Below are 21,347 nucleotides of genomic sequence, written 5' to 3' on the forward strand. Positions count from 1 at the left end.
AGAAAGATTTCCGAAATTTCTCATGCATCGAATATAATCCAGTCTTTTTATGATGCGGTGTAAGCAGCCACTGTTTACACCTAGAATTTAAGTGTTAACCAATAAAATACAAAATTACATGTTTATGACGTGTTACATCTATCATAATGCAAATTCTAAGGAACCAGTGACGTCACGTTTTACATCTTGCCTATTGTCGACTATCGACACTATTTTATTATTAAACACGGAAAGCAACAACTTCGGAGCATTTAGGTTGATTAGAAAAAGAGGTGATGTGCCTTTCTCCAGTAAAAGTTAACTCTACCTATTTGGCCTTATAGCAGTTTTCAATTGAATGTCGAAAGTAATTTCGCGTTTGCTTTAGTTTTGCATTACTACACTTTGTGATTGGTTAACAAAACTATAGTGCCACTTTCTCAACCAATGGGAGTCCAAACCAAAACCAATCGTGTTTTCGCCGCACGCGTTTTCCCGCGCTTGGCGCCAGTAAGAATTAACCACACAGCTTGAGCTTGGGTCGCATGTGCTTCGAATCCTGATTGGCTCGTTGTGTTGTTTGCATCTTTTGCGATTGGCCAGCGTAATTACTTTGGGTTCTGGTTTTACGACACTCAATTGGAAATCGCTCTAATGTCAGTCGTTTATGTCCAAAGACATTCGTTCAGCTAGTAGTTGTTATAACCTGACTAAACAGATCCAACCGGTGTCTTTGGTACTACATGTCTCCTGTTATTAGTCTACATATGATTTACTGTATGCCCGTATTTAGCTATTAAAATAGAAAAACGAACCACGAGAGCACCAGTTGCTCTCCTCAATCCCTACAAAAAGGAAAGGCGTCTATACAAAATTCTGTCGAGTAGTCATGCACACACAATCTGAACGCCTCCTGGGAAAAATGGAGACTGTGATGCTGAGTTCCTACAGATGAGCTGCAATAATCGTTTTCTTAAGGCTCCTACGGTGTTATCCGCTCCTTCAATTCTTACGATGGTCCAGCGTGCTTCTAGGATTCCTACTGTGGCCTCACAGGGTTTCAATTATAGTAGCTTTCTTGTATTTCTACGGGAACCTTCGACACTTTCCAACTAATTTCATCATTTTGTACAAGATCCCAAGAGAACGGGGTTCCTGCGGTGTTCTTGAAGGTTTTATAAAAGTTTCATAACGATCAACACCAATGCAAAAGTCCTCCATTCAGGTTTGTCTATCTATTGTTCAAGAGTGTACTTTTTCTAAATTCTGCGAGAATTCATACCGCGTTGGTTTATTGTTGTTGCTCCAACTCGTAAATAGCATCACTCATGGTAGGGCGTGCCTCAGGATCCCTCTCAACACATCGCTGAATCAGTCCTCGTAGAACACCATTCACTCGGCCAATCTGATTGTGGAGCTCTTGGGGATCAGGTTGCTCGCGGATGCACATTTCACACAACAGCACACCGAAACTATACACGTCCACCTGGCCGAATGAAGCATAAGAAATATTAGTGGTGTATGTACTATAACAAACTAGAGGAAGAGTGTTTCATCCCATTTCAAAACATCAAGAAGTTTTGGGTTAAAAAGGAGCGCGGCCCACTTTTTATATCCAGCTTCGAGGTGTTTGGAAGTCGGGTAAAACACTCTTTGGAGTTTTCGATACAGCTTCTCAAACCATTAATAATTCGTGGAGAAAATTAAAAGAAAACTTCCCCAAGTTTTATAATAATTAATATCACATTTGCAAACCTCCAGCTAGCTGTTTTAGAAAAGATAACATTTAAAATTGACATTTTTTTTCTCTTATAGCTACTGATAACATGTAAATGCATTTAAGACAGAGAGGGTGATTTTCTTTTCCATATAACTAAATATACATTTCTAACGTGTCTTCAACTTTAATCATATTTACTGATGTTGAAACCATGACGATCTCCTTTACCTTAGATGTTTGTTGCCTCGTTAATGCCTCGGGTGCAGCATATATTGGTGCTCCTGGGTTCTCTGTCATGCTCTGACGCATGAAAGTTGCGGCTCCGTAGTCAGACAGCTTGGCTCTATAAGACTTTCCTCGTCTCCATAACAACACATTCGCACTGCTGATGTCTCGATGCATGATTGGTCGCGGCTTATTAAGATGGAGGTAGTTTAATCCTTTTGCGATATCCAGCGCAAGGATGGTTATTTCATCTTTATTTAAAGCGCGCCGATGTAAGACTTGTTGTAAACTTTTGTCAAGTAGTTCAGTAACAAACAAGGGACTACCATCGTCGTTTGTGGCACCAATGAATTGCAGGAGATTTGGATGGCGGCAACGCGACGCAATGCTCATCTCACGATCAAAAAGTCTACGATTGTAATCAGACAGGATGAGGTTATGGATTTCTTTTACAGCAACCTGGCAACCACGAAATATGCCCTTTCGCACTCTGCCCCAGGCCCCATTGCCTAAAATATCCTCGCTTAATACAATCTCCTCCCGTTGAATGATCCAGTCACATGACTGACCACTCTGGTATTCATCTACTGCTTCTTCTGCTGCAGGCATAGCTGACGGCAATTCTCTTTCGGCAGATAAATGACATCTTCGTTTTTCTTCCATTTGAAGTTCAACGCTTCTCAGCCTTTCTTCCAAAGCTTCCTTCTGCTGTTGTTCCTGTTCCAAGCGACGCTGTAGCTCACTAAGGTCACGTTCAACGGATTGACTTGACCGCTGTTCAGCTTGCAGCCTTTCCTCCAACTCAGTACAAGTAATTCTCACTTGCCTTATTTCCTCGTCCAGCCTTGATCTTTCTTGTTGCTCTTGTTCTAAACTTCTCTGTAGCTGTTCGACAGTTCTTTCCTTCTCCGTTAAATCTCTCTCTCTTGTGCTGCGTAAACGTATTTCGTCGTCAAGCGATTGACGCATGCTCACGAGTTCACTTTCCAATCTTTGCTGCTCAGTGAAAGGAGTACCCTCCTCAACACACTAAAAAGTAAAGATAAACAAATTAAAAATTCCTTAAAATATTTTAAAAGTTTTGCCTGTTTTTACACTCGAGTCTAGCTCTCAGGCTGATCGCTGTCCGCTTCTTCAAACAGAAAATGTCCTTGTACAATATCCACGTCAGAAAACGATAATATTGAGGAAAAATACTTTGAGGGTAATTTTCTGCTTCCAGAACCGTTTTCTCCCTTTAAATGGTATATTTGTGTCAAGTAAGTTCACACGGTGTGAGCTGTTTGTATTCTTTAGCTTTTTAAAAGTCGCAGGAAAATTTACGGAAGAATTCGCTATTTCCGAAGTTAGAGGGTGCTGTTCGCTTCTCCCTTGACTATTTCCAGAGGAGGCAGACTTTAAGAGCTGTGATGTACATTCACAGAAAAAAGACAAACAAATACACGATAACTTTAACACATTCTAATTTCTACGAAGCCTCTAGGATCTTGATCAAATGTCCGACAACTTGTCCGTTATGTGGAATGCAAAACGTCACCAGCTGACCACTCGATCTTCAAAAAAATAACGCTAAGAATGGATGCAAAAAGTGACTGTAACATTCCCTCTGAAAAAAAGGCTCCGCATAAAATCCACTTGTTTTAGTAATGATGTGTCCCGTCAGGAGTGGCTCGTAATTGAGCCTAAGGCAACTACTGAATTTAGTAAACGTAGCGGGTTCCCTTTTGACCAGCCAATCACCAATGAATTCTTAAATTTGCCCAAGTTACGCAAGTTTCAGATGACAAAATACCAAAAAAAACGCTGCTTTCCTAAATATTCATTCTGAATTTGTAAGGGGATTTACGCCATCCGAACACATATTCACAAATCAACGGTTGGGCGACCCTGAAATATCCGTGCGATTCCTTCGTGTCAAATAATGGCTATTTACTTATATACCTTGAAGCTAAGACGGTCTGTGTTGCCGGAAAAGAAAATAGCGTACGGAGTATAGCGCACGACTTTAAAAACGCATTGCAGAATCAAAGCTCATCTGAGCAGCTCATTAAACCTCTCCGCCTATCATTTCTGTCGTCAGGTACCGTACCTTTACTGCTATTTCATCAAGTACCACTATCTCATTGGGTTTATGTATAACCTGCTTCAACCTGGTACGGGACTCTTCCACCTGTTTAAAAGTTCCTGAAATTTCAAAAGAGTCGGCTGATTCAATCCATTCAATACCAGTTTGGGCTGCAACCTTGCTCAAGAAAGCTGCAATTTTTTCGTGGGAGAGACATTCCACAAATTCCTGGCAAAGTTTTGCCGCGACCAGTTCGAAGTCAAAGCCCTGAAACAAAGGCAAACATACGTTTCACTTGATCAAATCACGAATATAGGAAATAAACCAAACTTCCATCGTTCATTTTTCTTGGTGCGTTAAAAAAAACATAGGGTAGAAACAATACGGCACGGTTTGAAGCATAACTAGCCACAATCATTATCTGAATAGGTCACGCTCACCTGTTGTATTCTCTAACCGGGGGAAGAGAGAAGACAAGAGATGACACTCTAATGGAACATTGGACATTTTTGGTTTGAGAGATTTTTGGTTTGAGAGGTTTGAGAGACAAAACCTTCCTCATTCCTTAGTAAAACCAAAGCCCACGGCCGAGATACTTCCTTATATTGACTATTATAGATATGTGCTGCTCGAAAGGGTAGAGAGTTTGAGGTGTTAAGAGCGGCTGCCTGGAAGAATCGAGAACTGGATTTCAGCGATCACTTGGTCGAATTTCTTATATTTCACCTGAAGATACCCTTGATTTCACTATTTTCGAAAATCATCATATTATAGTTCCAAGGTATTTTATTTTTTGAGAAAATTGCAAGAGTTTGAAATGCAGCCTAGGTGCGGTCACGGGCCGATGAAAACCGCGAAAATTTAGGTCAAAGGACGAAGCCCCGTTCACGGTGTAAGATAACCCAATGAACTTGAAACTTTACACAAATCGAGACCAACCATCTCAAAAGAAAATTAATACAATCAACATTCCAAACTCGTTGCCTGCTTTCTAAAGCATGCAGATTTGTGTACGCTACTCAAAATGGCCTTGAAATTAATGCCTATTTTCATTAAAATAAAAGTGTTTCTAATCTGGAGCCCGTGACTGCTTCCAAACATCACATATTGGGCCCTAAAACTAATCAGATTGACTGAAGACGACCATTCAATGTTTTTCGATCCCAGATTTTTTTCCTATTCTGCTCTAAAATAATATATTTATACCGATCAATTAGCCTACGAAACATGTGCAACGAAATTGCAGTCGATCAGTAAAATGAAGAAAAACGTGTGACTTTCCTGTCTTTTTAGCAGCGACGGCTCAAATCAATAAGCCAACGTGACACTGAACAAATGTAACTTCGCTGATGTTTTCATCACCAGGGTAGTCGTAGCTTGGTCCACAAGCAGTACTTTTCATTATTTGCAGTTTCTAAAAGCGCCCTCTAAGCGCAGGATGCCTGGCCAGGACCACGTGCGCGTTATCCACATAATAGGCATTAGTTTTAAGGCCATTTTGAGTAGCGTGCACAAATCTGCATGCTTTAGAAAGCAGCCAGTGGGTTTGGAATGGTTATTGTATTAATTTTCTTATGAGATGGTTGGTCTCGGTTTGTGTAAAGTTTCAAGTTCATTGGGTTATTTTACACCTTGAACGGGGTTTCGTCCTTTGACCTAAATTTTCGCGGTTTTCATCTGACCGTGACCGCACCTAGGCTGCATTTCAAACTCTCGCAATTTTCTCAAAAAATAAAATACCTTGGAACTTTAAAATATGAGTTTCGAAAATAGTTAATCCAAGAATATCTTCAGACAAAATATCAGAAATGCGACCAAATGGTTGCTGAAATTCAGTTCTCAATTCTTACTGGCAGCCGCTCTTAATTATCTTGCTCTGTGAACGCAATCACATATAGATATCGATAACTTCGGTCTGAAAGTGAGTGGTGGGTGGTTTTTAGCGTCATTTGCTCCTTTCACCTTAAAAGGAAGAAGAAGAAGTCTGCGTGCAGCTGCAATCTGGATGAACGTTCCAGACAGAGTAATATTCTTCAGTCCTTGGTACCATGTAACTTTCGTGTATTTCTTGAGAGCTTTGAGCGTGCTATGATAATTGTGGAACCTATGAAGGCTTACGCGCGCCTCTGCTTGCTGAAAAACCTACAAAAAGAAAAATAAATAAATCTTAATTAATCTCCCAGAAGCACCTTGGTCAAGTTTCAGCAGTTCTGTAAACGTTGGTTCAACTTTAGAGATGCTGGTTTATCTGAGTTAAGAGGAATCTTGCTGGATCAGGTCGGTCAAATTACCACCATAATGAATAACCTTCCCCTCACTTTAGCTTAATCACGTTCTATTCAAGATGTTTTTTTCTGCAGCTTTAATTCTAGAAAGTAAAACTCGTAGATTAGCTTTTCGTGACATGTCTCTTCCGTGTTGTCCTTAACAAAGCACCAAAGTTTAAATTTGCCTGTACATTAGTACAGTCTTGCTGAAAAAGGACATACTGAATGGTAGAAACGCGAACTGATCGTATACTATGACTGTGCCTATCGGGGATTGGAGTTAGCATTGGCCAAGTACAAGTTTAATGATGAACCTCAGGTTCCTAGCTTCTCATTTGAATCCAAACGGGCTACTCGTGTGAAATTCCCAGGAAAGATACTCCTTCCTTCCTTTCTTCCTTCCTCCCTCTCTCTCCCTCCCTCCATCCAGGCATCCATCCATCCATCCATCCATCCATACATCCATCCATCAATCCATACATCAATCCATCCATTCCTCCATCCATTCCTTCCTTCATTCATTCAATCATTCATTCATTCATTCATTCACTCATTCATTAATTCATTCATGCCGTGTTTAAATAAAGATTCCATCCATCTATTCATCCATTTATTCATTCATTCATTCATTCATTCATTCATTCATTCATTCATTCATTCATTCATTCATTCATTCATTCATTCATTCATTCATTCATTCATTCATTTATCCATTCATTCATTCATTCATTCATTCATTCATTCATTCATTCATTCATTTTTTATTTATTGGTAATGTATATATTTTAATCGTTACAATGGCAATCATTAAATGTGATAATTTCAGTAAACAAAATTCACCAAGAAAACTGCATTTCTCACAGTACATAGATCTTTATTTTAATTCACGGTTTGAGGAAGAGGAAAAACGCTCACTCCCAGGTAACACAGCAATAACTCCATGCAATAAAACAAGCCTGATTTCTTTGTACTTTTGCTCCAAAAAACAAATGTAGTATGCGCGGTCTCACTTCACTCATTGACGGTATAACAATTATTAAGAAAGTCATTTTAAGAATCCTGAACTGACATACTCTTGTTTTAACAATCAGTTGTAGTTTCGAAAGGGTGGTTCCAAATTTCATTTCAATTAAATTCAGGTCGAGATATATCTGATGATATTTTGTCTGGTCAGAGGATTTTAATACGTGAATGTGCAACCTGAAGGAACTGTTGTATCGAAAGTAACAAAAATGGATGTTTCCCTTTTCAAACAGTTAAAAATAGATGGCATCCTTTGATCCATAATTTGCTCGGATATACCTTTGGAACAACCTTCTGCCTATATAGACAAAGGTTTTGTTGAGAAAGAATCTCGACAAGCTTACGTGAGTTAAATTTACTCTTGCATTGCAAGCGTCAGGATATACAGGAGACTTGTAACGTGAAATGAATGCAGATACAGTAGCAGATTTCGTAACACAAAACTGATGTGACTGATGCATATAACTAAAGATTTTGCAATCGCAACTAATTTTAGAAACGAACAATACAATACTGTGCGCTTGACATTTTACGGCTCATGCGACTGTTGGGAAAATACTATTTGTATTCCTCAAGAGTCAAGAAGTGGAATGACAATGATTTCAAAGAACGCCCGAAACGGTAAAATAACTCCCAAACGCATGAGAATACACCAGAGGTCACTCAGTTTTATTCAATTTATTGAATGAAACTGTTAAAGTTTAGCAATATTTAAGCTTCGGAATCGACGATACTTTATTCCCCATGATAAAGTCTTATAACGCGTTTAAATTCTCAACAGCTGACTGTAACCCAATACCGCTTGCACTCAAAAGGTTATCGTCCGACTAGTAATTAATTATTACGCGTGGCTGAAAATAAAATACAACACTATCGGCTGCAGTGCCTGGTAAAATCTACCAGGGCCCGGTTGTTCAAAAGATAGGTTAAGCTAACCTCAGTTTAGTGCTAACCGAAGGTTAAATTTCTTAACCGCAGGTTTGTTAACTCGTGGTTACCGTTACTCAAAGCTCAGTTATTTAATCTGGTGATAGACGCGGCTAACCCGAGGTTAGAGACCCATAATTCTCTCTTCGTATACTGTTGCCATGGTAAGAGAGTTGCGCAACAATGGCTTCCCTGGCTATCTCACGCAAAGCCCGTAAACAAAATTTTAGGTCGTCCGAAATGCCGCTTTGACGAAAAAAGTGGAAGGAAAACTTTCAGTTATTCATAGCAAACTAACAAACAGCTTCACGAACCAGATAAATAATGACATTTGGAAAATTGAGGATACCGTGAACGCTGTGGAAGTTGTGATGAGGACAGCCGCCGAAGTTTGCTGAAAGTGAAAAAGTTTACATTCCCAGGCCAGGAGAGAATTTACTGAGTTGGCAATTAAAGGAACAGAACAACACTGGTGGTGGGCCAGCTCCAAAGACGCCGTCGACTTCAACGGCAAAATTTATAGACCTATTAAAAGATACGCCTTCTTTTATCGGCCTCGAAGATTTAGAGTCTAAAGGTGAGAGGATTCCCTTTTAGTAATCCCTTGTACTTGGAACCTAAAATTAACAAGATGCCCCTCTAATGGCATTACACGAAATGCTTAATGTAGCCCCAATTATTCCTCATTGTATGTTTCGCAGATATTTAAAAAATATCCTCCCTTGGCCATTGAAATAATTGTCTGAATGGTTTTATTCAGATATATTGCGTGATACTTATCGTTGTGTTACTAGGAATCATACCAGAAATAACTATGCAATAACGTCATGACCCCGCTGAACTGGTCTGGCCTCCTCTAGCTCTAATCCTTCACGTTGATCATTCGATCTGTTTTTTAAAGCGGATTTTCTTTGCTGTGAACTCTCCCAATTTCCGCCGTTTCAACTGTCGAGTACTACCTAGAAGTTATTATTTCGATTTACTGCTTGAAAAAGGTTGGTTTTCTCTCTGAAAACCGCAGATCCGGAGTCTTAAATTCAGACATGTGGCCGCCATTGAACGAAAACAACTTTTCCAAATGATGATTTGCCTTGACGTCACACAAGTAGCGATGAGTGGGTCCCCTCCCTCGTGATATACGCGCAGATAATGGAGTTTGATTGGGCCGCTTTTGTTCAAGACAATCAAAACAATAGATCCCTTCTGGGAGAGGGAAGAATTTAATCTAGTTTTAATGAATAAATCAAATGATGATTTGACGTCACACAGAAGTGATGAGTGGGTCCCCTCTCTCGTGATATGTGCCTGAAAAATAGATTTTGATTGGGCCGCTTCTGTTGAAGATAATGAGAACAATATATCCTTACTAGGGGAGGACAGAGTTTAATGCATAAATTAATGTGCACATTTATGACACCGATGAAAAAAAAGATACCCGACCGAAACCTAGACACGTCATGCCCTGCGGGCATTCCGTGTAATTATTACTTTTAGAATGAATATGTATGAATATGGATATTCTTGGTTTTAAATGTTGTTAACGACCATAACTATGCTACACGAACAACAGCTATAAGAGCAGCTTTTAAAACAGATGTGGAAAAGTTGTTGTCAGGAGTTGCTACACTATCTCACGCAACCCACGTCACGGCAAACAAATGAATTGAAGTCTTAATAAATACTGTACTTCGAAACTTGTAGAGGCTTTGACGCTTTATTTAGTTAGCAAGCTTAAACATTCTTTCTGTGTTTGTTAAAGCTTCCCAGAAATAGACAACTCATAAAATAAAGAATAACATTACTTTTAAATTAGTCTTTTTGTTAGGTTTTTAAACATTTCAATTTCAAAATGCTGAACGAGAACAAATTGCTACGCTATTAAAGTTTGTGGCAATTGTAAACAGTTTATTGCATCACTTTGAAACTTGTATTTATTTGTAAGGTAAAACAAAAAGTCACGTTTTTATCACTGGGATAGTTGGGGATGGAAATTTGTCACCACAAAAAAAAAACATTTGTTTGTTTTTTTTGTTTGTTGTCTTTAGTCCGTGAAGCAACTTTGCCCATTGAAGCAGCTCAGGAATTTGAAACATTTGAGATAAACCAAGAGCTGTTAGAAAAATTAAAGGAAACTACACCAAAGGATGAGCTCAGGACACACGAAGTGGTTGATGGTTCAAAGGCAGGAACTCAAAAGAAGAAAAAAAATTAGGGGAAAGATTAGCCATGAAGATGTCCTTGAGGAACAATACAAAGCTTTAATTCCGAAGCAGGAAAATTTTAAGCTAAAATGTAATGGGAATTAGAATTAGAAGTGTTTCTTTTGGAACAGAGGGTTTATTCAATCCCTGCAGAAGCTTCATTAAATTAATGTAATAAATTTCTCAGTGAGTGTTTCTTTCCCTGTAGCTATGTCAAAGTTTGTGATTTCCTCGGCGTGGCTGAATTTTTTTCTAAAACTCTCATCAAGAATCTTACTGTTAAAAGGCCAACGCAACTGTAGCAGTCGATGGGGGAAAGAACTTCGTGTAAGAAGGCATCAGAGTCGCCCGGCTGGTCCTCTTTGCTGATAGGCCAGAAAAAATATTTTCCTGGTCAGTCAAAACGGGGAATTCAAATGCTTCTGGTTGGGTAAGAGTAATACCCCAGGGGCCCTCCCGTTCTTATAGAAAACTTTTGCTCACGAAAATCCGTTCTACCCCACTAGCTGCCCCTGGGTTTACTTATAAACTTTACTCCAAATACCATACAATTTCGTAAACTGCTTTTTCTGAGTAATAAGGAAAAACACTTTCAGCTAACACGACCAAATGGTAGCTGCAAAAAATGGTATCAAGACATTAGCGTCGTTTTGAGCCGCACAGTAAATTGAATCCTTTGCTTTATTAATTCCTTTAATTGAAACTGATGAAAAGGAAAGGAGACGTTAAACCCTGATGGAATTCCACCAAATGTGACGTCGGTTTATTATAAAGACGCGGTGTAGCTCTTTAGTTCATCGAAAAGACATATGTATCGTTGAAATGTTAGTTGTTCTCCTTCTTCGCCACCAACGTTTCAGCCGTTTCCATTTAGAAAAATTTACAAAGTCAGTTATGTAGCCAGTATTCAAAGACGCAACCGAGTCACTTGCCTCGGTAAAAGTTTCAAAGTTCAGGCACCGAGTGATAAAAGGTATTTGGGGAAGAAAAATGAATGGTTAGTCTTTTGATGAAAACGATTTTAATCAAGAAGTGGCACATACTCGTATTGGTCTTGTGGGGAAGAAACCCCCCCCCCCCTCCCCCAACCCCCGTACCTAGAGCTCAGTATGCTTTGAAACAACTGTCAACTGTTATTCTTGGTTTTCACGTGACGTCACCAAATTCTAGAAACCAAAACTGGGAGGCCTACAAAATTTTTACCTTCATTCAAGGAAAGATTACCTAAAAGTATGTCTGTTCACAATTTCTTAGCTCGATGTCGTGCTTCCTTTTGAAAATAGAACAGTTTCAATTTCCGAGTTTCCATCGTGCGTGACATCAGGAGGACGGCCGTGACAGAGCTTTTCCGTATCTTAAAAATGACTCTTCGGGTGATTTTCAGCACTCTAAACAATTTAAGTTTGAGGAGAAATATTAATCTAAACATTCGAAAATTCACAAGGGCAAACAAACATCTTTTCTGGCAAAAGTGAACTCCAGATGTTTTTTCCTATTTCCGGCCGCCATGTTTGTGCCCCTCAGAGGGACACAAACATGGCGTCTCCATACTAAGCTCTATAAATTTATGTGGAACATTTTGTCAAATAACTCAAGTACGGAATGCTGCACAGACCTGACACTCGGACAGATGCCTTATTTATTTACCCTCTATACCATGTCAATTTCTTGACTTCATTCATGGAATGGTTTCGATTTTTTTTTTTCAATGGCGTGACCGTGAAAACCGAGAATAAGAAAACATAGATACCTCAAATTCATCCTCGAGTACGATGTCCAAATATGGTTTTACAGTTAAAACATCTTCACCGAAGGACTGTTTATTCTTCAGAACGGTTGCAACGACTAAAACAAGACAAGAAAAGTTAATTATTGCAGTGAATAGCGAAGATATCGCTGACTAGAGGCCTGATGGACCTTTAAATAAAGAGTACTTTTTTAACGGTTGCCGCCTTCAGTTTAATACGAAAAGAATGTTTTTAATCATGCATCACATTCCCTATTACATGTTTATATCATTTACAAAGCGAATTAACTTCTACGCTGACTACTAATTGTGCTCTGCAACCACTACATGTTACACTTGATGACTCTAATAACATTTTCGCAGGAGGCTTAATGGGACCTCATTTATTCCCATTGAATATTTCGCAGATTGTTGAAACTATCTTAGCCATTGGAATAGTTTGAGTCACAAAGATAGCGTGATGTTGTTTCCGTATTCCGTTGTGTTACGCTTCTTACCGTTATACCGGAAATTACATTACGATAATGTAAGACCACACACATGGCCTAACTCATGCACGTTTTCTATTATGGTTATGTAATTTCAAAAAAAGTACAAGATTACAAATTGTTCTCGTTTCACCAAAAACACAAAGAAAAACAGGCAAAAAGCTTACCTAAATGAAAACTGATAATAAAAGATATCATGAAGCACTTCAGAATAAAAATGAGCGATATAAAAAGTGAACGACGTTTCGATGACTCCATGTCATCATTATCAAGTAAGAAATGCATGGTTAAATTCATGATAATTAAAGTAAAGAAAGTGTGCAAATACTTAGGGAATAAAGAAGGGAGTTGAAGTATTCGACTGTTTTGTAAAAAGTTTGGCGCGAACTGAATCCGACTGCGTGTTAAGTTTTGGTTTTATGTTCCTGATAAACAGCATCTCGTAGATCAAGCAGTCAAACTCTGTGGGGCATTTCTTTAGAACGGTAAACTGGTCTTGAAGATTAGTTGTTTGCAGCTCGTGTTCTTCTTTCAGGTGTTCACCAAAAGCAGAATGTTTATGCTCAGCAATGCATTGAAAGAGATGTCGGGATGAATATCTGTATCGCAGAGTTCACATGAAAATTAATAAACAACGCAATGTTGGTTTATCAGGGGAGATTTGTCCTCCACCACTTTGATATCATCAATAAGTTTTCTGCTAGTAAATACTGGGTGTAAAACACTTCCAATTTTCTTCCTAAGTTCGCTGAGATCTTTTCGTACAGCGTCGGCCAATCTCAAATCTTTGAATGGCAAGACAACTGTAATGGGCTGATCTAGAAGGATTTTGGGTTGCGATTCGGCTTGAACTTGTGAACGGATGAAACATGACATGGAGTCATCAAAACGTCATTCACTCTTTGTATCGCTCATTTTTATTCTAAAGTGCTAAATAAAAACTTTAAGTAAAAATTGACAATCAAACCTTTAATCTCTTTTGTGAAGTGGATTTCCAGTAGCGTTTAAACATCAAGTCGACAAAGTGATGTGATGTGTGTTTTAGCTTATAAATGATATTTTTTCCCTCGCAGTGTGGTTGTACAACTGTCAAACAAACTAGCATGATTCCTTCGCCAGAAACTCTCCAATTTCCGTTTTAACTGTCGAGTGCTTTTTACAAGTTATTCTTTCGATTAACCGCTTCAAAAGAGTTAATTTTCTTTTTCAAAACGGCATAGTTGAGTGTAAAACATGTATACGATATGGCCGCTACAATGTCGGACAAAAACATCCGTTCTCAGAGAGAAGAGGATTCAATCCAGGTTTAATGAATAAATCAAATGACATTTGACGTCACGAAGGTAGGGATGAAGGGTTCCTAGATTTGATTGGGCCGTTTTTGTTTGAAGACATCCAGAACAATAGATCCCTTCTTGGAGAGAGCAGTGTTTATTGCATAAATTAATGAAGAAGAAAAGATACGAAGCCGAATTTTAGACACGCCTGAATTTTAAACTTTCACGAATAACTGTTCATTTGTCTCTGAAGTGTAAAATAAATAAGGTATTGAAATTTTAAAAATAACAAAAGTAGTATATATGGAAGGGTTTAGTCCCTTGCCAATCAGAGAGCAGGATTTGATACCACGTGATAAAAAAGAACCAACCAGGAGCCAGTATATTGCGGTGCAATGACGGAGTGTTGACGTTACATTTTACTATTATAAAAATGACGTAATGACGTCATGATAGTATTATGTAAATGATGTAGCGTGGCACATGCGCATAGCAAAAGGTCAATCAAGAAGACACGTGATGTCCACCAACATCAACATTTCGACAAGTTCCTTATAGACAGTTCCATTCACAGTCCATGCACAATGTTGCATCCATGCATTGACTACTGCCTGCTTACACTCTCTTGCAATGGTGCGCTCATTGTGCCAGTTGTGTTTCACCATTTGACGAGGGCTTTAAAATAGCAATTGGCACACATCCAGCACGTTCAGGCAATTGGCTTAATTTGTGTACCATTGTGCGAATAAGCCGAATGAAAAACGAACTCAGAGGCCATCGACTTTCGTCTAGACATGGGCAATTGTTGCGGACGATAAACAGAGGGATTCTTCTCTTTATCTTCATTGCCATTACTTTTAGTTCCTGATTGCTGCAAAAACTATTTTCTTTCGGCGTTTAGCAAATCGTGATAGTACCTCAACAGGTGCTGAGCCTTATCTCTGTTCATCCTGAGTGTGCTACAGTGGGTTAGTAAGAGCACATCTTTATCAGCTTCGAACGGCTGATCAAGATGTTTTGTGATTGGTCAGGTCATTTTCTAAGAGGGGTGGACGGAGGGGTACCCTCTATGTACAGGTCACGTGTACATGACGTAAAGAATATAAATGATAAAGTGAGAGAAATGCAGTGAGTCCATTATGACCAATCGTGGACTTTCATGACCGAATATGGTCACTTTTTTTCTGATTGGTCAGGTCAGTTTATAAAAGGCACGCGTACTTTCCAAAAATTTGTGTTATCGATCATGATCTGGAAAGAAAAAGAAGATAGCGATTATGGGCTTTTGTCAAAAGCGTACGATCGAGCAGAGTTGGAGGAGCAGGAACGATTTTGATTTTGTACCTTACACGGATCGTCAAGCAGGGCGTTTTTGTGTGCGTCGACGCGTGTTTAAAACTAGATTGTCTCAACCACCCAGTGTTAGTGGTGTGAACAGAGGAAATATTGAACAAAGGCTCGAAAATGAATTTCGATGTGCCATATTGCGTCAAGTTTTTAACGGTGAAGAAGAAGACGGCGCTTTTTTGTTTGTGAACATGTCGTCGAATCGATCTTCTCACGCTTATCAATCGAGGGAGTGGAAGAAAAAAAAGGACGAAACTGGAGAGGAAACATATTCAGCAAATGTTTAAAAGTAAGAAAGTGTGGTGATCATGGACAACGACGACGAACTTTGTTTCGCAAGCGTGTTTACAGTGAAAGCTTATCAAGAGAAGGATCCACGTCACAAAGACATTCGTAACGGTCGACCCGTGCAAGGCAAATTGGCGCGTGAATTGTATTGGTTGGCACACGTTCCGGAAGGTCCCTGCGGATTGAACAAGATTGTTCCTTCCAACTCTACTTGTCCAAATATCAAATTGGGGTGGTGTCAGTGGATCATGGTTATCAAATCATATACAAGGGTCCTGAGCAATCAGAGGAAAAGCAGTTGGTCTTGATCAAAAATGGTGAACATTTTCACGCCGGCAATTCGACGAAAGGGTTTTTGGTAGTGGTTATTATTGTTTACGGTGTGAAAAGAAATACAACGAATTGGTTTTTTCTCATCACCGTTGCTCTGGTTACAAATTTTATGCTTATTATCAAAATTACTGAGAAGATCAGAAGAAAGCCAATGGAGCAGCCGATGAGAAGCGTGGATCATGTGGGCGGTGCTTTTTTGGTGCCACGTGTTTCAAGTACCGCAAGGTACTGAAGGGGCAAGAAAGCTTGAAGCACATTTGTGGGTACACATGACGGGACGCACAGGGCTTCTACTGTAAGTACCGCAGAGAAATGCTAGGAAATTTTCCTAGCATTCTTTACATACTCTCACTAGGGTTTTTCACCTTGTAGCCAGGAAAGGCGTCATAATCTTTTTGAATGTCATGGACGATGACATCAAATAAAAAATAGACCAGAAAGGGCCGATGGAATATGACACAAATTAAATTAAGGTTACGATATTAAACATTTTCTTTAAAATTAAATACAGTGTGTTCGGTCGAGTCTTTCCCGACGCTCTTTAACGATGGAGGACTCCGCCGACGCCATTAATCTGGAACGAAAGCGGGCGTGAAGAGAGAATTAAGCAGCAACAAGAATGGAAGAAAAAAAGCCGTGAACGAGAAAGAGCAAGGGCAAGGAATGCTGTGACTACAGCGCGACAGGACGGGAATGCCGATAAAGCAAGTAATCTCGCAAATGATCTGTGAGAGATAGACTAAGGGTGTCTCGCCAGTGTTAGCGAAAGTAGACCACAAATGTACGGACTCATGGGTCGACTTATACATGCCATAAAGTTGTAATTCACTAGTCTCAATTTTCCTTTACACACAAAAACAGTTGTGATAAAGACAGTAAACAAAACTGTATTCCGCTGTTGAAGAATTTGACAGTGTAAATATACGGTTTCGATTACGACACAATCACGCACATAACAGGACGCAGGCGGCCGCTACTGTTAGTAACGTGGAGTAAAATTTACAAGCATTCCTAAGGCCCGGTTCAGACGCCGAACTTTTCATGAGCCAAACCCTATACCTTGAATTAAGTACATGAAAAGTTCGGCGTCTGAATCAGTTGAGAACGCCTGTTTCACTTTGGAACGGCTCAGCCGTTCTTCCCGCCTGACTCAGCCGGGAATTTGGAACGGCTTTCGAACGGCTTTGGAATGGCTTTGGAACGGCTTTGATTCAGACGCCGAACTTTTCATGAGCGGAACCTAATGCATAAATTATTATAACGTATTTCAAATAAATAATAGAAAATAAAAAAAAGCACTTACAATTCGATTGGTTTTACTTCAAGCAAATTAAGTTCGGCTAATTAAGTTCGGCGTCTGAATCAAAAGGCGGGATTTTCGTGATTTGGGCCGACCTTAATTTTGAATAAAGTTCAACTCATGAAAAGTTCGGCGTCTTAACTGGGCCAAATATACGTTTATTGAGGATTCACCAGGACCTAGATTATTCCGTTTTGAGACCACAAAGTTGTCATAATCTGTTTTGATGTATGCCGAAAGAATATGATCTAAATTTAATCATCGAGCAAATTATGCGCTTTCTGAAATAAAGTGTAATATTTTCCCGGAGTGTATTCTTAAGTCAAAGACATAAGTCAAGCGCGATATGAAATCACCTTGACACACAGTTAGAAGAAACAAAAAAAGACAACGTAAGCTTGAGAGTAATATCCCGAAAAAAAAAAGCGATCGCACGAGTGTTATTGTCAAAACAGTACAATAACAAATGGATTAATTACATGGTGAATCTTGAAGAATTTGTATAATGATGGCACTACCATAGTAAACGGTAGCTCTCTATTGACTTAAATTTGCTTTATAGTATTATCATATTTGTAAGAAAAAAGTTGACCTGGGTGAGGGAGTCTTATGTGGATAAAATTATCAGATCCCGTGGCATTTGGCGAGCGGTCCTGATTTCCCCTGTAGCCTGCAAAAACCAGATGCACTTATTGTTTTGCGATTTTTCAAAGAGGCTAAGAGAACTCGTAAATTAAGTCAAACATTTGTATCGGAAAAAAACAAGTCATCTTCTAGACGAAAGCAAAATGCACACGCACTTTTCCATGGAAGAAACACCAGACTGGTCTAGCAGAACAAGCGTTATTTTTGTGTGTGTTTCGCGGGCGAGCGCAAAACGCGGAGTGAAAGCGCACTACGAGTCATGCGCGAAAGGAGTGGTGGGAAAAAAAGACTATACAAGTATATGCATACCTCTCTCTTGTTCCATTGTATTAGCGATGCTAAGGCAAACTGTACAAGGAGGGGACAACCTTCAGTCTTGCGGAAAAACATTATTTCATGTTATTTTAAAGCATGTATGTAAGGAAGATTATTTACCGTTCTGATCAATAAAAATTGACCAGCTGGTTGCACTAGTGAATGCATTGTCACATCATACATTTAAGGTAGATTCGTACCATTCTGATAGATAAACAGATTAAGTAGCCGCATTATTGTTTTCTAATGTTACATCAGATGTCCCACCCGCCGTACTGATGAATAGAAAATGAAAGACTGAGTTGCTGTGTCAGCATTTTTTTATGTCACACCAGACCGTATAAGGCGTGTCACCCACCGTCTTAATGGATACAAAATTAAAGACTGAGTTGCTGTGTTAGCATCTTTTTTTAATTTACACTTGACCGTATAAGGCGTGTTACCCGCCGTTCTGATGGATAAAAAATGAAAGGCTGTATTGCTGTATTAGCGTTTTTTTATGTTACATCATACCGTATAAGGTGTGCCACCTACCGTTCTGATGGATAAAAAAAATAAAGGCTGAGTTGCCGTGTTAGCGTTATTTATGTTACATCAGACCGTATGAGGTGTGTCACCCGCCGTTCTGATGGATAAAAAATTAAAGACTGTATTAGCGTCTTTTCATGACAAGACAAAAGTGGGTCTGAACTGGAAATACCGGAATTCCGTGATTAATTAAATTGCGGTTTACTTTTAATTGAGGTTGTGTCAACGGTGCAAGGTAAATAAGATTAAAATGTCACCATCCAGGCTACAGTTGTCGATTGACATGTCGCATGTATGGTTCCGATTACTGTTGTAAATGTGTAGTAAAATTAAACGTAAAACAAGAGAAAATATTCGGCGTTTAGTCTGTTCCTGCATAAGATACTTTGATGAATCCTCTTTGCTAAACCAACTGAACCGAAACTTTTATCAAAAGCAGTAAAAGCGTCTTATGCAAGCCACGGTAACTTCTGTCAGGCATATGGTCATTGCTATTTTTAACGCAGGGCACAGAGGAGTCAAATTTGAGGTAAATTACGGCTAAATTACAAGGGGCATTGCGGCGCAGATCGAGTTTGTTGATTCAAATACAAGAACGTGATCAAGCACAGCGTCATGGGGTCTTATCACGCTTTTGTCAATGGTCCGGCTCGTGACTCGTGATGCCGGAAAGCAAAGCTTTTTGAACAAGACACGAAGTGCTGAGATGCGTCCACATGCGGCTTGTGTGTTAGGATTAATTTTTCAACAGACGCGTAATAGGATCCCATAACGCTTTGTTCCATTACGCTCTTGTATTTGAATCAACAAACTCGATCTGAGACGCAATTTCCCAGGGATTTAAGCCGTAATTTTCTCAAATTTAACTCCTCTGTGCCCTGTGTTTTTAATTGGAAATCGGGTAAACCGGGTCATCAAACGTGGCTTGTGATATTTCGTCAGTGACAGTGAGTTTTTGAACGCGTAACCATGAGAAGACACAAGTAGCTTGCACTGTAAGTACCCCGGAGAGCTCCATACAATTCCTTATAATTCTATTACAAGGAATTGCATGGAACTTTTTTGGCCTTAGTTGAGGCACGGCGAGTGTCGACACGTATGATCCAAGAGAGGTATTTTTCCCGACACTCTTCTGTCAGAAGAATGTCACATAATGAAAGCAAACCAGAAACCACCGAGGAACAACTCCGGCTTTCACATGTCATCAAGTTGCTTAAAACGAGCATTGAATTTCCTGCACGACAGCAGGCCTTTGTTTTACACAATCACGAGCTCTTTTGTGTTTCGATCTGGCCAAAATCACAGAAATGTTCTTGTACTGAAAGGAAACCAGAGATGTACAGACTCAGTGGCCGAATAATACATGTCATCAAGTGGTAAATGACTCATCTCAATTTTCCTATACACACAAAAACAGTTGTGGTAAAGAATTTGTTTTTCCGCGGTTGAAGAATTTGACAGTGCAAATATACAGTTTTCATTACGACACAAATCACGCGCATAACAGGACACGGGTGTCCTCTACTGTTAGTAGCGTGGAGTAGAATTTACTAGCATTCCTAGATTATTCTGTTTTAAGATCACAAAGTTGTTGTAATCTTTTTTTTTATGCCGAAAGAATATAATCTAAATTTAGTCATCGAGCAAATGATACGTTTTCTGAAACGAAGTCCAACATTTTCTCGGAGTGTATTAAAGAGGGCAGACATAAATCAAGCGCGCTATTAAATCGCTTCGAGAAACGATAAGAAGAAACATAAAAAAAGACATTGTGAGCTTGGGAGTGAAATCCTGAAAAAGGTGATCGCACGAGTGCTATTGTCAACACAGTACGATAACAAATGCATTAATTAAGGTGAATCCTGAAGAATATGTATATTCATGGCACTACCATAGTAAACGGTTGCTCTCTATTGGTGTAAATTTACTTTAAGTATTATCATATTTGCAAAAAAAAAGTTGAGCCGGGTAAAGGAGTCTTATGTGGACAAAATTATCAGATCCCATGGCATTTGGCGAGCGGTCCTGTTGTGACTAATTGATTTTTCGAAGAGGCTAAAAGAACCCCAAAATTGACTACAACATTTGCACCGGAAAAAAGTTAACTTTTAGACAGAAGCAAAATGCTCACGCACTTTTTTATAGAAGAAACACCAGACTGGCGCCGCAGAACAAGTATTATTTTTCGTGTGTCTTTCGAGGGCGAGCGCAAAACACGAGGTAAACGCGCACTACAAGTCACGCGCGACAGGAGAGGTGAGGAGAAAATAATAGACATGTACATGTTTATGCATACCTCTGTCTTGTTCCATCATATTAACGATGCTATAGTAAACCGTACAAGGAGAAACAACCTTCAGTCTTGTGGAAAAAATTATTTCATGTTATTTGAGAGCGTGTATGTAAGGGGGGGGGGGGGGTATTCACCGCTCTGGTCGATATCAATCCGATGCCTGGCTGCACTGGTGACTGCACTGTCACATCATATCATTTAAGGTAGATTCCAATCATCCTGATGGATAAACATATTAAGTAGCCGCATTACATTTCGAGCAAAAAGTGAATTTGTGGTGCCCCCTGTTCTGAAAGTGAATATGGATTGTTCCATTTCATCGTTAGTTCAGGAGTGGAATTTTGGGGGCCGCTCTCCTACACTATGAATGTTATGACGC

The 21,347-nt window shown here is 39.4% G+C and overlaps 2 protein-coding genes across 2 annotated transcripts in view; one reads left to right on the forward strand and one right to left on the reverse strand.

The window, feature by feature from the left end:
* Positions 1 to 21,347, forward strand: part of LOC146451117 (uncharacterized) — a 114,156-nt gene that overhangs the window by 58,537 nt on the left and 34,272 nt on the right. The window lies entirely within an intron of this gene.
* Positions 1 to 21,347, reverse strand: part of LOC146451119 (uncharacterized) — a 140,852-nt gene that overhangs the window by 34,235 nt on the left and 85,270 nt on the right. Inside the window, exons 6-7 of the mRNA XM_085099535.1 lie at positions 1,928 to 2,714; positions 1,262 to 1,465 (exon numbers count right to left, since the gene is read on the reverse strand). Of these exons, the coding sequence (XP_084955661.1) occupies positions 1,271 to 1,465; positions 1,928 to 2,714 (982 nt within the window). The 3' untranslated portion in view covers positions 1,262 to 1,270. The remainder of the gene's footprint in view (positions 1 to 1,261; positions 1,466 to 1,927; positions 2,715 to 21,347) is intronic.

This window comes from Pavona decussata, unplaced genomic scaffold, assembly GCF_977016875.1.
Source record: "Pavona decussata unplaced genomic scaffold, jaPavDecu1.1 SCAFFOLD_396, whole genome shotgun sequence".
Taxonomy (NCBI): Eukaryota; Metazoa; Cnidaria; class Anthozoa; order Scleractinia; family Agariciidae; genus Pavona; species Pavona decussata.